We start from the raw sequence: 18,131 nt of genomic DNA, 5'->3' as shown, positions 1-18,131 counted from the left end.
TGAAAAAAAATTTTTTTTAATAGAAGCAAGAGTGATTTCTTTACATATTTAGCAAGTAGAAAATTTATTATAGTATTTGGCTTGATTTTGTCTTAATTAAAGATAGCAGACAACAAACAACTTGAGGGCATACATAAAAATAAAGTACTTCATCTCCTTCCACTGGAGGAAAGATAATAAGGGCCTTATAATAAAGAATATTTAAAGGGAACTGAATACAGATAAATATTCAAGAACAGACTTCTAATTTTCCTTTTTCGGTACAGGCCAGACCAAATTTTAATAATATAATAGTAAGTGACATCATGATCAAAGGTCTTTAAGTCAGTTCCTTTTACAACCTATTCTTTGCTAAGCACAATCTAGATATCTCCATAGTTTCTTTCTCCAGAACTTATCACCTACAAAGTAAAAATACCTAAAAACAAAAACTTTTTTTTTTAGTATGTATGTATGTATTTTGGGGAGAGCGCAGGTGGGGGAGGGGTGCGGGGGGGAAACAGAGGATCCAAAGTGAGCTGACAGACTGACAGGAGCGAGCCTGATGGGGGGCTCAAACTTAGGAACCACAAGATCACGACCTGAGCGGAAGTCGGACGCTTAACCAAGCAAGCCACCCACATGCCTCACAAAAACTTTTTAATAAATTATATTCTAAATATTTTTGTTATTATTAAAAAACTTATACTAAAGGAAATAATCATAATGATGCAGAGGCATAATTAGTTTGGTTTTAGGGTAACACTATTTCCTACCTATTGAAAAATACAAAACTTGGGCAAGAAAAAATAAAAATTTTTTTCATTTATAATGAAAAAACTGTTAAAAAACTGTTAAAAAAAACTGTTTAAATGTCTTACTGAGAAGTTAATATTTTATCCACTTACCTTAACAGTTCTCCAATATTTCTAGAAATGAAGACTAGTAAAGGTAAAAGGGTATCTATTCACATATTTTGTTTCATATGTCAGTAAGAAGGGCTCTGTTTTCATACTTAGTTAGGTTCAAAATCTAGAGATGAAAAGTTTGTCTTCATTTCCTAACTTACCATTTCTTCTGATTTAGCTTTGATTTGTTACCAGTTTTCTTCTCAATAACATTAATTTTTCCATTTTCAAATCTGACTCCATCTAACCTGTCAAAGAGTAGATAAAAATTAAGTTGATGGACCAAAACGAAAATCTAGCAAATTACAGTACCTTACATCTGAACCTGATTATATAATTTATATCACCTAGAAAAGTATCTCAACAAACCCTACTCTGTGATAAAAAAAAAAAGTACCATATATTCTCCTTCAATTTTAGTTCAATTCAAAGTACAGTTGACTCGTAAACAATGCTGGGGTTAGAGTCACCACCAGCACTCCCTCCAAGGAGGTGAAATCTGCATATAACTTTGACTCCCCAGAAATTTAACGACTAAGAGCCTACTGTTGACTGGAAGTGTTCCCAGTATCAAAGAGTAGATCTGTTTGTATGTCTGTGGTTTGTATGTTATATTCATTTACATATTATATTCTTGCAATAATGTGGAAAAAAGAAAATGTTAAGAAAAACATAAGAGAAAATACATTTACAGTACTATACTGCATTTATCACAAAAAATCTGAATACAAGTGGATCTGCACAGGTCAAACCCATGTTTCTCAAGGGTCAACTGTATATTAAATATCATCACTGACAAAAAATATATCAAAATCATACCACAAAGCCCATTAGTGTTTTTATATAGGAAACAAGATATACACTCTTCCTCTGCTCCTACCCCACACATAAGATTATACTTTCACAAGCAATATACATACTTTAAGAAAAACAAGAATTCCAAAGAATCTGGCTTATATGACAAATACTGCCTTAGGCATTTTACACACGCTATATAACAAAACTACATGAGATCACAATTATCCACCCCCCCCCCACCATTTTCTTTACTGAGAAACTGAAGTTCAAAGAAACTAAGAAATCTTGGCTCCAGGCAGTCATAGTAAAGAGGCACATATAGGTATTTCTAATTCAAAAGATAGTTCTCTTTCCAGCATACCACACTGCCTACCATTCCAGATCCCTGTTATACAAACACCATAGAGAGTTCAAACCGACTAACAGCCTCCTCATCCTTTAATGTTTTAATCCAGTGAGTCCTGCAGAGATAGCTTTAGAAGAAAGGAAAGAAAGAACATATCCATGTACCTCCCTCTAAAAAGGAGGGTTGGGGAGAGAGTTGGGGGAGGGGAAAAGAGGAGTAGACAAGAAAAAGAAGAATTTCTAAAAGAAGGACATAATGAGGTTCAAGAATAGATATTAAGGAGAGGCCATACCTACTACTCAAATTACTGAAACCAAATTTCTTTGCAACATTTTGCAACATTCTTACAGGATCATCTTCCCCAATACTTTTCCCTTTATTGGAAGATTTAGGTTTGCTTTTCTGCTTTTCATTAACTGTGTGAGCTTGATTACTTCTGTAAACTTCAAATGCTGACTTCTGATTATCTTCATGGCAATTCATTTTATTTGAATGAGAATTCAGAGCGCCCTGATATTCTTCTGGTTTTTTGTTTAAGTTCATTCTTGGTGTGAAGCCATGAAGTAAAAAGTCACAAGTATCTGTGTATATAAATTGTAAAAGGTACTCAAACAAGTCAGGATGAACCTTCTCTATCACAAAGAGATGGCATCCTGCAGAATCTTCATCTTTCCGGTAAACATCTGCAAAGTCTAAAGTAGTCCCATCTGAAAGAAACAATTTTTGAAAAAAGTCAGAATGCACTGCCAAAATATATTTATGTGCAGGGAAGATTCTATTGCCAACTTGAAATGTCACATCATGTATGTTGTCCGTTTCATCTGTTTCCCTTAACAGTTTGCCAAACTCTTCAAAAAAGGATGATGAAGATACAGCTGGAATTTCATAAAGGCTAGAAATGAAACAAAAAATCATTTTTACTTTCAAGAAAATGAAAAAAAAAAAAAGCATCCCTAACCTCTTCTCCTTTTAAAGTACAATTTCTTTTTTAGTTACAAACTTACGAGACTTTATATCTGGTATTTCCTAAAATATAAGCATACTGCACAGTCTTAGATACTATATTACTCTTTAAAATGTTTCTATTCCTTTTTCTATTTTTCTCCTAAACTAAAATGACAAGATTTAAATTTTCCTTTAGAAGCAGTGTTTTCTATTTCTATAGGGAAACACTAGGCTATAAATCCAAATGACCACTTCATAGAAATTTTCTAAATGACTGTAACTAAACACAAAGAACTATAAAACTAAAAACATCCAAAAAAGGGTACAGTTCTCAACCTTTTCTTTTGTATCCTTTTATTCTTTATCCTTTTAAGTGAAGAAAACCAAATATACAAAGAAATGAGCAAATACTTCAGGTATGATCCCAGAATAGTTCAGAAACTCAGGAAGTAAAGATAAACACACACAAAGACATATAATCAGTCCACAACACTGATTGTTTCAATACTGTAAGAATGTTATCACACCTTCCCAATCCACATTCCACCCTTCCAGGTAGGGGAACCATCCTCCCAGTTTGTCCTGGATTGAGGGGTTTTCCAGGAGATGAGACTTTTGGTGCTTTAAATGGGACAGACCTGGGCAAACCAGGTTGGATGGTCACCCTGCTTCTAGGATTTCTTCCCAACAGTACCCTATAAATATTTATTAAATATTTAATATTTATCTTAACCTGTCATCTCTCTACTAATGTGACTTAGGAAAGATTTGCACTGAGAGTCACACTACCCTACAGATGACTATATACTACCTCTTCTTTTATTAATTTTCATATTCAAGGGTTAGATATTTTTTCAAACTACATAACAAATATTTATATTTCTCAGAATCTGAGAACCTAGAGTACATCTTAAGTACTACAATATAAATATTGTGCATGTACATATGTATCTTCAGTATTTTCAATAAGTATCAGTTTACAAACGAAAAGAAACTCTCATCATTTCCTATAACAAATTCCACCTTTGAGTTATCCAGCTAATATGATTTTATGTCTAAAGTCTCTTCAAGTCTTGGCAAAAGCAGTTCAATTAAATTTGTTCCAGCAGCTACTGAAAACAAAAGAAAGGGATTATTTCTTCTAAAAAATGAAATTTAATATATACAAGTGTACCTTGTTTTAGGATCTGACTGCAGGATTGCAAAGTTGCATCCACTTGGATCTGTGCTGACACTAACAGCTCTATGGGCAAAAGTAAGTTTCTCAAGTCGAATTCTTTCATACACACTATTTATATCAGAGACACAAGACACATCTGATGAGGAATTATGAAGATTTGATAAAATCTCTGCTAAAAAGAAAAATAAATAAACTTTCATTAATGGAGGCTTTATTGAAGCTATTAAAATGGTTTAAGAGTAAAGAAAATAGAAAAACAACTAGAATATGGAAATATCTTTCATATAGAAGTCAGTCCTCTTGAAGAACTATATCCTCCCTCTCTTCAACACAATTTGTACCCTATGTACAGGTATGAAACAGGAAATTTTGGTGAGTCGATTCTCAATTATCCACAATTTCATCCCTTTCAGCAAAAACATCCTCCACACTGCAACCAAAGTTATCTTTCTAAAAAACAAATCTAGTGCTATACTGGCTTCTAAAATTCCTCAGCTTGCATTAAAAATATGTAAATTTAGCATCCTCATAATTTGTATGCTTGTTTGTTCCCCCACTTCCTTCTCCATTCTTCCATTTATTCAGCAAATATCTGAGTGACTACACTGTGCTCCTGTGATACAGTGATCATCAGTCTATCCCTTGTGATACAGTAGTGATGTTAGGCATGTCCCTACCATCTTGGGAGTACACAATGTAGCAGAGAAGACAGATGTTTAAACAAATGATTGTATCATTACAAGTCAGATCAAGGCTATGAAAGAAAAGTATGAAATCTGCATGCAAAGAAATGACTCCAGCTGCAATATGAAGAATGTTGGAAGTGATTAAAAATAAAAACAAAGAGATCATTTAGGAAATGACTTTAATAAGAATCCAGAAAAAAATAAATGATAACACTGAAGTTACTGTAGCAATGAAACTCAAGCAAGTGGAAAGATTTCAGAAATACTTGAGACTTAAGTGAAAAAACTTGGTGACAGATTGGATACAGGGATGGGCGGGGGGGGGGGGGAGGGGGATGTGAGGTGTCAAAGGTAACCATTTAGTTGGAAAGAAAACATTGCAAAACAGATGTGGGAGCAGAGATCATGAATTCAATTCCAAGGACTTCCAACATTTACAAGTCAAAACCTGCATTTTGGTTACTCTCTCAAATTCACCCTATTTCAGTCTTAGAGGGCTTTCCTAACCTTACTCTGATACTCAAGTTATTTCAGTTTCTGTGCTCTCAAAAAACCTAACATAAATATATTAGTATTTTTAAACTGTAAATATTTATATACATGTCTACTATCCCTACAAACTTATGAGTGTCTGAAAACAGGGGCCCATCTTACATATATTTTGTATCATTAAAGCATAGTCCTATATCTGGCATGTAATAAATATACTTTAAATGTTTACAGACTTGCATAATCTATAAAGAAATAAAATACAACAAATCATTAATCACTCCACTGTGGCTTTATGATTTTGAAGAATGTTTGTAATTGTCTGAGTATAAATGTGCTTTATATATGTTTTAGCATACAATAACTGATTTATTTATTCAACGGATAGTTTAATAAGGGACTACTATCTGTCAGAAAATATGCTGAATGCTAAGGATACAGTAAAGCAGTTAAGGTCCTTGCCATCTTAACAGTCTGATAGGAAAAAAGCATTAAAAAAATTAGTCACAAAGATAAATACATGAAAACAAATAAAAATGAACTGCATAATGAAAATACAAAGGGAATATGAGAAGTGAAATTGGGTACTCTCAATTTAGATTATGGGATCTGTGAAAACATTTCTGACATACAAATTAAGCTGAGATGTGAAAAATTAGAAAAAGCCCTGGGACTACTGAACAAAATTGAAAATCTGAAGGTCAATGTGACTGGAGAGTGGTAAATGAAAGGGAGAGAAATCAAGATGATTTCAGAGACATAGACAAGGGTCAGAGCAAGGGCTGTAGAGGCCATGTTTAGCAAGTGCAGAAATCATTAAAGAGTTTTTAAAAACACAGGAATATTAGAATCAGATCTTAAAAGATCCCTCTGATAATCAGTTAAGAACAGATAAAAAGAAACAAGAGTACAAATAAGGCAACATATTTTTTTGCAGTTGTCCATGTGACATGGGCTATGGTGGGGCCAATGAACTGTGAAGAAGTAAATGTATTCTAGTTTCTCCAGAAGAAAAATCAACAGAGAATAATTATGAATGAAAGAAAAAAGTTGCTAACCTAAGTTAAAAAACAATGCAAGTAATCCAAACATTTATAAATTTATAATCAGAAAAAATTAAGAATGAACTATATAATGAAAAGCTTCTATTTTCAATGGTGGCATCTTAAAGCTATCCTTTATATTCATCAAGGAATGAAATAAAACATCTCTATTTAGCAGCTGTTTAATACAACTACCTTTTCTTTTTAAAATTCTCAATAAATATGAAAACTTTATTCTTTCCATAATTTTCCCTTAAGTCATGAAATGTACTGTTTAAAAACTTTAACTGTATATATACATGTAAAAAAAAAAAGTACAAGCCACTCAATTCTCAACATAGGGAGGAAGAGTAAAATTGGAGCTTGGAAGATGGTTCAAATGCATCTGAGGGGCACCTGGGTGGCTCTGTCGGTTAAGCATCTGACTTTAACTCAGGTCATGATCTCACGGTTCATGGGTTGGAGCCCCACATTGGGCTCTGTGCTGACTGCTCAGAGCCTGGAGCCTGCTTCAGATTCTGTGTCTCCCTCTCTCTCTACCCCTCCCCAACTAATGTTTTGTCTCTTGCTCTCTCTCAAAAATAAACAAACATTAAAAATTTTTTAAAAAAAGAAAAAAAAAAAGCATCTGGGAAGCTGTTTTTTTTTTTTTTAAACTTTACACTTCCCCGCCCCTTGAGCCAAGGCTAGCAACAGTGTAATGTTCTATTAACAGTAGTGATCTTCTATTACCGATAGGAAGGAGCCGTGACCTCAAGATCTACTGAGACAGATGAAAGGTTGAAAACTCGATTTAAGTGGACTGAATTCACTCTGCTTACCTGCACACACACAAACCGCAACCAAAAGAGGAGACCTAAGGGTAAAACCTAATAATACTTGTCAAACCTAATGATAAATACTTGCAAAATTAAAAAGTTAACTGAAAGGTACTTTATGTACTACTCATGTATATGAACTGACCTTTCTTTTCAGAATTCTTTCTTTTTTCTTCAAACCACTTCCCTTTAAATCCTTCTCCATCCTGTGTGACAAATAAAATGTCTTTTCTGTTTAAAGCAATATCAGAAATGAACACCTGGCGTGGATAGGCCCATCGACACTGCTTCAGGGAACTGCTGACTGATCTCCAGCAAAATACCTAAAACCAAATTACATTGGAATATAAATATATTCCCATACAGCATTTGAACAACCAAAAACTGAAATCAGGAAAGAGTATCTATAAAATAAAAGTTCTAATTAATGTTTCAATGTTCATTCTTCTATGGAAAAAAGATACTATAAAAATCTATTTTTAAAGAACTGTGTCTTCCAGAAAAAAGTATATCAAACAAATACGAAGCATTAAAAATATTTCAAAGACACTCCTCTTAAGAAGAAGTAATTTTCAGTATTACTTGTTTTTGGCAAACAGATTTGCTACAATGATAAAAAATTATGAAAGCTATATCTTAGATATCAGACTTGTGCAGTACCATCTATTTGCAAGAATGAAAATCACCCTATGAAAACCCAAACTTTAACTCTCAAAAAAAAGGAGATGTATGAATAACCCAATTATAAAACTAAAACAAAATCTTAGAGATAGAAAACTCATAATACAGTTATGGCTTCCAAGTGGTTCTGCAAATCTTAGTGTTCCTGAGAAATGGCTTAGACGCTGATGCTCAGGGATGGAGAAAATAATGAGAGGTGGGGTGCTGAGTTTCACAATCCAGCTTTATCCAGAGCAGCAACTCTTGTCTGCTTTACATATTTGCATTCCAAGAAAGATCTCATTTGAAAAATTAATACTGCTTAGTTTTAGAAGTTCAATCCCCTCATAATTAAAAAAACTAAAACAAAATGGTTATTTTCCAAGATCACTCAAAAGTTACATAAAAAAGACTATACTGATTGATTCCTTCAGAGCTTGGTTTTTCATAGTAAGATTCTAATTTTGCAGAAAGTAAAAATCCAGAGGTATAAACTAGATCCATATTAATATAAATGAAACATATCCTAGAGTCAAATGTTTTTTGTACTACTTGTGTAATCGCATGCCTCTGCTTCCATTAGTACAAATTAGAACTCTAATTCTAATATACTTCCCTATGTTAAAATGATCAACTATAGGTTTATATCTGTTCAGTACCAGTAGGTGGAGCTTTATGATTAATTCTTCAATTTCAAAAATGTCAAATTTTATAGCACTATGTAAACCTCAGAAAATATTCTCATTGTATGTTTCTACTTCATAAACAAATAACAATCTGTGTTTTTCTAGCCACAGTGTAAAATTCTTTATGTTACTAATGTATACTTTTAATTTAACAATTTCATTAGAGAAATGTACTGACATATTTGAACAGGGAACTAAAATTAGAACTCTACTTAAATGGAGAGAGATTAGAGAATCATCATATAGTGATCTAGAAATACATTATCTTTTATATATGACAGTTACAGCCTCTGAAAATATACATACATTTAAAACTAAATCTGGGGGCGCCTGGGTGGCGCAGTCGGTTAAGCGTCCGACTTCAGCCAGGTCACGATCTCGCGGTCCGTGAGTTCGAGCCCCGCGTCGGGCTCTGGGCTGATGGCTCAGAGCTTGGAGCCTGTTTCCGACTCTGTGTCTCCCTCTCTCTCTGCCCCTCCCCCGTTCATGCTCTGTCTCTCTCTGTCCCAAAAATAAATAAACGTTGAAAAAAAAAAATTTAAAAAAAAAAAATAATAAAATAAAAAAAAAAAAAAAAAAAAAATAAAACTAAATCTGGAGAAGGGCAACTGGGCGACTCAGTCGGTTAAGTGTCTGACTCTCGGTTTCAGCTCAGGTTATGATCTCACGGTTTGTGAGTTCGAGCCCAACATCAGGCTCTCCACTGATGGTATGGAGCCTGCTTGGAATTCTCTTTCCCCCCTTCTCTCTCTGCCCCTCCTCTGCTCACTCTCTCTCAAATAAACTTAAAAAAAAAAAAAACAAAAAAAAAACACTAAATAGGGGGAAAACTTTCTAATTATGCACCAAATTTTTATTACTACCTGTTTAGCTATTACTTTTTTAAAAGAGTAGTTACATATATCGTATCTATTCAACTTGATATCTTTATCAGTACTCAGTATACATATCAAATAATCCATCAAAATCCCGTATTTCCATTTTAAGCACAGTAAATGAAATCTGGAGCTACAGTTTTAACTAATGTTTCACAGGGCAGCTTTGTTAATGTCACCAAACTTTCCCTGAAGTACCAGCTCCATACTAATTAGTACTAGATGTCAAAAAGAGAGAAATAAAGTCAATAGAAATCATTATCATGGTAATTCATGTTCGCATTATCAGGTCCTCTACAGCTATCAACTGAGAACAAAATTACTACATTTTTGCATAAATATACACTCACCCTTCCAGCTCCATCCATTGCAAGAATGCAGATTTTCTGACCTCCATTTTCCTTCAAATTTTCAGGATCAACCTTGTATTCCATACGCCCCCCAGAAACAAGAACTTTTTTCAAGTTTAGTTGCCTAGGTGAAAAAAAAATTCTACATTAATATGTTCTCTAAAATACACATGCTTGATTTTAAAGAAATTACTATTCAAACAATAATCTAGGGTGATTATTGTGAAAGGTAAAGGAAGATGATTTGGACTTTGGTATCCTTAGTCCCTTCTTTTCATAAGTTTCCCCTACATAATGGCCATTTCTTTTTATAGCAAGTCCTTCCCTCCCAAATGCCTCTACCCACACATATACACACATTTGACACTTAAAGCCCCACTTGCTAATGCACACGTTCACTCTATTTTAAGTAACTGATAAAACTAAAAGCTCCTAAGTATATTTGCAATTTAACAGAAATGAAAAACTTTAAATTCAAAATGAAACAAATTCTTAATTTCAAATATGGACAACCCTAAATAGCTACAGCTACCAGGAAAATCATTACTAATTTAATAACACATCCACTAGCCATTCCATTATATCTGCACATGTGATATGCCCATAGCATTGTGTGAAACCTACTGCTAGTCCAGTCATTGTACTCCCTTTTAGATACTTTGCTTGCATTAAGATTTTTTTTTTATTTTTTACTTTTCAAAATTACTATGTGGTGACAATTTGTAACAAAAGAATTTTCTTAGTTAGAAACTTGGCTATAACATATTTACACAATTTAATGTTATTAATCAATAACAAAATCTAATATCCAAAAAAAACTACCTCATGATCAGAAAAAAAGCTAGTCAATTCCAAGAAACATTTATGTTCACTTTCATGTTTCTAAAACTGAAATATGACCTACAATTAATACCCTTCCAATTGTTACACATAGAAGCTAAATTGTGGCAAACTGATGGTTGACATTCTCTGCTCGTAAGCTAATTTCATGGATGGAATCTGTTTATGAAGTACCATCTCATTTACAATAGCAAAGGCACATTTTGTTGCATTTCAAATTAAATGCCTGATTGCTTATTTAAAAGTTAGATGGCGAATCTTTAGAAATCCTGCACACTATTGCTTCCACTAATTGAGCTATACTCTTCCAGGTAGTTGAATTTCATCTTACTTGTTCCAAGATGTATTTCTCTACTTGTATTTATTACTGTAATTATTGAATAAGATAACATATAAGCCAATAAAATATTACTCTTAAAAGAATGTTTTTTCTGAAAGTTGAATACTTTGGAATGACACATGAAATATGTAAAGCAAAAAACTGCTGTCAAACCAGAAATGGATTAATCGACTATATAAGATTGAAAATGTATGAAAAGTAAAGGACTCTTACCATATTAATTTATCTCACAATTGTTTTAATCACTTGCTCCTTACACTGTTCAAGATGAAATCAGAGATGACACCTTCTGGGTATGGCTTATGCATGAAAGATAGGGAGGGAACTCCAACTGGTGGACCTATTGATATTTACACCTTAGTTCTAGGATTCCCTGCTTTACCTGGCTTTTTGATGAGCCAACCAACTGCTGCTAAATTAACTGCATTCTACTAGACTTACTTTCAGTAACAATAGGCTACACAAATATAAAGATAAAAAATATACCACTTAGTTATAAATACATGGACTGAATCCATGGTATATGATTATTTTTTTTTAAATAAAGAAGTACATAACAAAAAAAAAAGGGGGTACACATGAACCAATGATGATTGTGTCACAAACCAAGAATTATGATTAATCTAGTTTTGTGTACCTGAAGCATTAAAAAAATGAAATTTATAGGTCACCCTTAACCATATGTTAAACATAATTCAGAAATACTGCTTTATAATTTACAGAGAATTTTAATTTTTTAATGTTTGTTTATTTTTGAGACAGAGAAAGAGTGTGAGCAGGAGAGGTGCAGAGAGAGAGAAAGAGACACAGAATCTGAAACAGGCTCCAGGCTCTGAGCTATCAGCACAGAGCTGGACATGGGGCTTGAACCCACGAACCATGAGATCATGACCTGAGCCGAAGTCAGATGCTTAACCGATTGAGCCAGAGCCACCCAGGTGTCCCTACAGAGAACGTCTACTACATACATTCCCTGGATGCTTGCCAAAAGACTAAGGTCATCAAATGCAAAAACTCTTTCCTTTCAGTTTTAAATTTTCTCCATTCCACTTTCTCAATCCGACACTTCAGATCATATAGCATAAAGCTGATAATCAGAGTTTTGCTGGAAGAGTTGAGTTATTATTAAAGTGAGATTTCTTTACAGAAATACACTTACTTAGAAGCCATCTTTTTGCACTGATAGTCTGTAAGTAAGTAAATATCTCCCCTCGTGGTAACACAGACTGTGGCCCCATCACTTGCAGCAACCAAAGACAAAGTGATATCCTTATGATGAAGGGCAGAGACCTGACGAGGAGCAGTTACATACTTTTCTCCATTGGGATCTGGCAAATAACCTAAAAAATTGCACAAATAAATCACAAAATATCCACTTTAAGAATTCAATTTTTTTTCAGACATTGTCATCAAGACTTCTTACCCAGTTGTCCACCATTTAGTCCCATAGTGTAAACAGCTTCTCTAGTCCATAGCACTGTATGAAACCTGCCTGCTGCTACTCCAATGACTGTCCTTCCTTTCAGATATTTTGCCTGCATCTATTCAAAAAGACAAGACAGCAGTTTACTATGTATCTATGAACTAGTACAATTTTTACAAGATCCAGTTGATGAAGGTATCAATATATGGCATACTCACCATCAGTACCCCCTCAAGTTCTAATGACAGAATTCACTAACAGATCTCAGCACTAACACTGAGACTCCAACTCTTCTCAGAACACAAGACATTTTGATATAGCCATTTTAAGTCAGCAATTTTAACATATAAAAAATTGGCATGGTATACAACCAAATCATTCAAACTATCAACCAGCAATATGCAAAACAGGCATTTTCATTTCATCAGAAAATGTAGTACTTTTAAATTTGACACATTTAGGGTCTTTCAATGGCACTACTGACATTTTTAGCCAGATGACTTATTGACATAACATATCATACTGATTGTTGTGCAAATATTGGCACATTCAGGGTCTCTCAATGGCACAACTGACATTTTTAACCAGATGACTTATTGATATAACATATCACACTAGTTGCTGTGCAAATACTGAACCACCCTTGCATCCCAGGAATAGCCAAAGCAATCCTGAAAAAGAAACACAAAACTGAAGGTATCACAATTCCAGATTTCAAGTATATTACAAAGTAGTAATAATTAAAACCGTATGGTATTAGCATAAAAATACTCATGTATCAATGGAACAAAACAGAAAACCCAGAAATAAATCCACAATTATATGGTCAATTAATCTTTGATTAAGTAGGAATGAAAAAACAATGGGAAAAAGACAGTCTCTTCAAAAAATGGTGCTGGGAAAAATAGACAGCTCCATGCCAAAGAATGAAACTGGATGACTTTCTTACACCATAAACAAAAATAAACTCAAAAATGGATAAAAGACCTAAATGCGAGACCTGAAGCCATAAAGATCCTTGAAGAGAATACAAGCAGTAATCTCTCTGAAACTGGCCATAGCAACTTTTTTCTAGATAGGTCTCCTGAGGCAAGAGGAATAAAAGCAGAAATGAACTACTGAGACTGTATTAAAATAAGTTTCTGCACAGCAAAGGAAACAATCAACAAAACCAAAAGGGAACCTACTGAATGGGAGGAGATACTTGCAAATGACATATCTGATGAAGGGTTAGTATCTAAAATATATAAAGAATTGACACAATTCAATTCCCAAAAAACAAATGATCCACTCAAAATGGGCAGAAGACATGAACAGACATTTCTCCAAAGAAGACATACAGATGGCCACAGACACATACATAAAAAGATGCTCATCATCAGGGAAATACATCAACACTACAATGAGATATCACCTCATACCTGGAAGAATGGCTAAAAACAAAAACACAAACAATTGTTGGCAAAGATGTGGAGAAAGGGGAACAACCCTCTTGCACTGGTGTGAATACAAACTGGGGCAGCCACTGTGGAAAACAGTATGGAGTTTCCTCAAAATATTACAAATAGAACTATCCTATGATCCAAGAATCACACTACTGGGTATTTACTCAAAATTTAAAGGAATACATGTATACCCATGTTTATTGCAGCATTATTTACAATAACCAAATCATGGAAGCAGCCCAAGCATCCATCAATAGATGATTATTCAGCCACCAAAAAAAAAAAAAAAGAAAGAAATCTTTCCATTTGCAACAACACAGAGCTACAGAGAATAATGCTGAGCAAAATTAGAGAATGATAAATACCATATGATCTCATTCACATGTGGAATTTAAGAAAAAAAATGAGCAAAGGAGAAAAAGACAGAAATCAAGAAAGAGGTTTTTAACTATAAAGAACTGAAAGTCACCAGAGAGGTGGTGGGTGGGTGGGTGGGGAGAAGGGTGAAAGAGCGGATGGAAATTAAACAGTACACTTACCAGATTAAAAAAAAAAAAAAGGAAAATGAAGAAAATGAAAAAAAAAATTTGACATATTCAGGGCAGCACTATTGACATTTTCAGCCTGATGATTCTTTGTTGTAGGGGACTATCTTGTAAATTACAGGTTTAGCAGTGTCCCTGGACTCTACATACTAGATGTCAGTAGCACCACTCCCGCCCCTACCCACAGTGCAACAACTAAAAATGTCTCTGCACATTGCCAAATGGCTCCTGGAGATGCAAAAGTAACCCCAGTTGAGAATACTGGGTATGTCCATATCAACCCAAAGCTCCAAGACAGCCACAAAATGGGAATAAAAACAGAAATAAAATCTACCATTTCTAAAGAAATCTACAAAATGATGAAATATCCACAAATTCCACACTATAGAAAATGGATCTTCCAACCAAAAAGTACCACAGATTGGAGAGTACCTCTATTTCTGAGTAATACTTCCTTTTGATCCATTATTCATCCACAATGGAAAAGCATTAGATTTAATAATTTAGTAAATAAAAAATGTATATCTAATAGTTTTATTTTTTAAGTTTATGCATTCATTTTGAGAGAGTGCCACACGTGCGTGAGGGGGAGGGGCAGAGAGAGAATCCCAAGCAGGCTCTGCACAGCATGGAGCCTGATGTGGGGCTCAAATCCACAAACAGTGATATCATGACCTGAGCTAAAATCAAGTCAGACGCTTAACCAACTGAGCCACCAAGGCACCCCATATACCTAAAAAATTTAAATCCAGAGGATTAAACCAGTAAAGAAATTTAACCTCTGAAATACAAAATTTTATGAGCTGAAAACACGTTTGTTATTAAGTGATGATTCTAGTAATATATTAATTTAGAGCACCACTCCTAGTTCTGTGAACTAGGTCTGTGAAATTGAGCAGTGGTGGCTGTGCAAATGGGAGCTGGAAATTAGAACAAATAACAGTGGCTTTTGAACCTACGTCCCCTCAAATAATCTTGCCAGGTAGGATTTCTGTGCAGAGGCAGATTTTCCATGAGGCCAATAAGCTCAGGCTTCTGGGTAACTCATTTGGATAGCCCATTTTGCATTTATAAATTTCATGTCTTTTCTTAAGGACGCCCTCAAAATTATTTGTTTCAAACCCCAAAAATGTGGATCCCCCTCTGTTTGTGAATACTTAAAAAGATGAGCAGTGTCTGGGTGGCTCAGTCAGTTGAGCATCTGACTTTAGCTCAGGTCATGATCTTGTGCTTCACAGGTCCCAGCCCTGCATCCGGCTCTCTACTGACAGCTCAAGGCCTGGAGCCTGCTTTGGATTCTGTGTCTCCAATCTCTCTGCCCCTCCCCTGCTCACATTCTGTCTCCCTCTCAAAAAAAAATAAACATTAAGAAAAATTAAAAAAAAAAAAAAAAAAAGCTGAATCAAAGGCAGTTTGGGGCCTAATTTTCCAAGTGCCTTCTTTCTTACTCCAAACAAATGCTAATTTATACTATGCTTAATGACTCCTGTGAAAAATAAAGTATATACCATGGAATATAAGTAAAATAAGTTGCATATCAATATCTTCCATCTTTTTATCCACACAGGTTTTATAACAAACAGTCATCTTGTTGTTTTAAAAAAAAGAAGTTTTGGGGCGCCTGGGTGGCGCAGTCGGTTAGGCGTCCGACTTCAGCCAGGTCACGATCTCGCGGTCCGTGAGTTCGAGCCCCGCGTCAGGCTCCGGGCTGATGGCTCGGAGCCTGGAGCCTGTTTCCGATTCTGTGTCTCCCTCTCTCTCTGCCCCTCCCCCGTTCATGCTCTGTCTCTCTCTGTCCCAAAAATAAATAAACATTAAAAAAAAGAAGTTTACCTGTCTGGGTACATTGCAACTGGAAGGTGGAGGAATAATTCCTAATTGATGAAAAATATTTAGTCCAAATGTATAAACACATCCATCTTCAGTCAGTACAACAGTATGATCCTTTGCAGCTGCCACCTGGGAACAATTATGACCACTCAGTCCTTCCACAAGCCTAGGGATCTACAAAATAAAATTAGCTTAGTATAATATATTAGTCATTTATACAAAAATGCAAATAGAATTTGGTGATACTGTATCCAAAATGACAACACTGATAAATGGCTGTATCTATCATAGGTAAACCCTACAATTCAGCAAGGGACAGGTGAGTTTAATAGGATATGGACATTGGCTTATGAGTAAAATACAAAATCCCAGCAAGACATTTCAATAAAATAATTCAGTCCAACAAATGATTTTTGAGCCCTTATCATACACCCAGTGCAAATTTGTTTGGTATAAATAAAGGCAGCTCTTCAGCCAAAGTATTCAAGTATGGAAAAAATAAATAAAAATACAGGAAAATACAGGTGTAAGGAGTAAATGAGTTTTTAAGTATAAAAAAAAAACAGTCTCTGACACAACATAAATGAGATGATAATGCCTATAATCTCACAGGACTGCTGTGAGGCTTAAGTTAAGGTAATAATACTGCATGAAAAGTATGACTGATGCCTAGAACATATAAACCCTCAAAAAATGGAAGGTGTTGTCATACCTCTCTATTCTTTGTAAAGCACCCTGTAATAGATGACAAATATACCAGTAATCCCTTCAAAAAAAGTTACCTTAAAAATACCTACTGAGGCAATTTTATTGAATGTAATGATTAGCAGGTTTCTTCTAATTAGCACTAAGTTTTAGTAGCTTGAGAGTCAATTTTGTGATTATACAATGAGAATAAGGGCTCAACTTTTAGACCACAAATACTCTGATGAGAAGTTAAAAAAAAAAACAAAACAAATCCAACTACTTTAAGAAAAGCATTTTACAATTAGTCTGGCTTTTAAAATCTCAACTATGGAATTATTTTAAAGCTTATTTATACACTCTCGTCTAAGTATTTGCAAAATATAATTTTTCTATGATGCTTTAGAATTGTGCATATCAAAATCCTATAATTTGAACATGACATATACCAGGAAACTGATTTTTTAAACTATATTATCAATTGGTATATAACTCTGCTTATAGTAGGTTAAAAATAATGTTTTTTTTTAGTTAACAGAAGCTTCCAGTTTATGGAAATTTTCCTGAAGTTACCTAAAATGAGTAATGACATTTCAATTACCAAGCATGTCTGTTCATCTCCATGGCCTAAACGTCCTCCAGGACCATGACCACAGGTATAAACCTGCCCTTTCTGAGACAGAAATACTGAGTGAAATTTACAAAGCACCACCTAAGAGAAAACAAGAGAATATTATTGAATTTCTCTGAATAAAATAGGTTTTATTTTATATAAAAACACAAACTACAGAATATTGCTAACTTTACGCTGGATGATAGGTATGTGTGGATTTATTGTAACTTTTCTCTACTTTGTACATGTTCTGTAATAAAAATTAAAAATATATATGCTTTATTTTAAAACTATCCCTAAAAACACTGATAAATAGGAAAAAGAACAAAGAAATTAAGCATATGTTTCCCACAGAAGAGACTAAACAAAGGGAAATATAAATATCAAGTGTTCAACCACAAAAAGTAGTAGCCAGCTGTTTCCCAGCTTTATAAAATCCCAAACAAGAACTGGGCAATGCAACATGAAACACAAAGATTAACAACTAGCAATATATGTTATTAAAGCAAACAGTGAAAATGCCTTAAGCATATTTTTTAAAAAACATCCTATGTTAGACTGGTGGTTAGTATGTCCTTTTAATATCTCTGACTTTGTCTAAAATGTCTTTAATATCACTACATGGATTTAAATAATTTTATATTTATT

At 34.2% G+C, this 18,131-nt stretch overlaps 1 protein-coding gene across 2 annotated transcripts in view; it reads right to left on the bottom strand.

The window, feature by feature from the left end:
• Positions 1-18,131, bottom strand: part of IBTK (inhibitor of Bruton tyrosine kinase) — a 92,326-nt gene that overhangs the window by 50,964 nt on the left and 23,231 nt on the right. The window contains exons 5-13 of one of the 2 annotated variants that reach the window (XM_047101499.1): positions 17,472-17,582; positions 16,190-16,360; positions 12,367-12,484; positions 12,103-12,283; positions 9,764-9,887; positions 7,338-7,515; positions 4,151-4,328; positions 2,324-2,923; positions 1,049-1,135 (exon numbers count right to left, since the gene is read on the bottom strand). In XM_047101499.1, coding sequence (XP_046957455.1) covers positions 1,049-1,135; positions 2,324-2,923; positions 4,151-4,328; positions 7,338-7,515; positions 9,764-9,887; positions 12,103-12,283; positions 12,367-12,484; positions 16,190-16,360; positions 17,472-17,582 — 1,748 coding nt within the window. The remainder of the gene's footprint in view (positions 1-1,048; positions 1,136-2,323; positions 2,924-4,150; positions 4,329-7,337; positions 7,516-9,763; positions 9,888-12,102; positions 12,284-12,366; positions 12,485-16,189; positions 16,361-17,471; positions 17,583-18,131) is intronic. The other variant, XM_047101500.1, reaches the window with a different exon arrangement.

This window comes from Lynx rufus, unplaced genomic scaffold, assembly GCF_022079265.1.
Source record: "Lynx rufus isolate CCGP_SWC_20201006 ecotype Redwood Valley unplaced genomic scaffold, mLynRuf1.p SCAF_6, whole genome shotgun sequence".
NCBI classification, from domain to species: domain Eukaryota; kingdom Metazoa; phylum Chordata; class Mammalia; order Carnivora; family Felidae; genus Lynx; species Lynx rufus.
The sequence above is the reverse complement of the archived record's forward strand: the minus strand, read 5'-3'. Positions and strand labels throughout refer to the sequence as shown.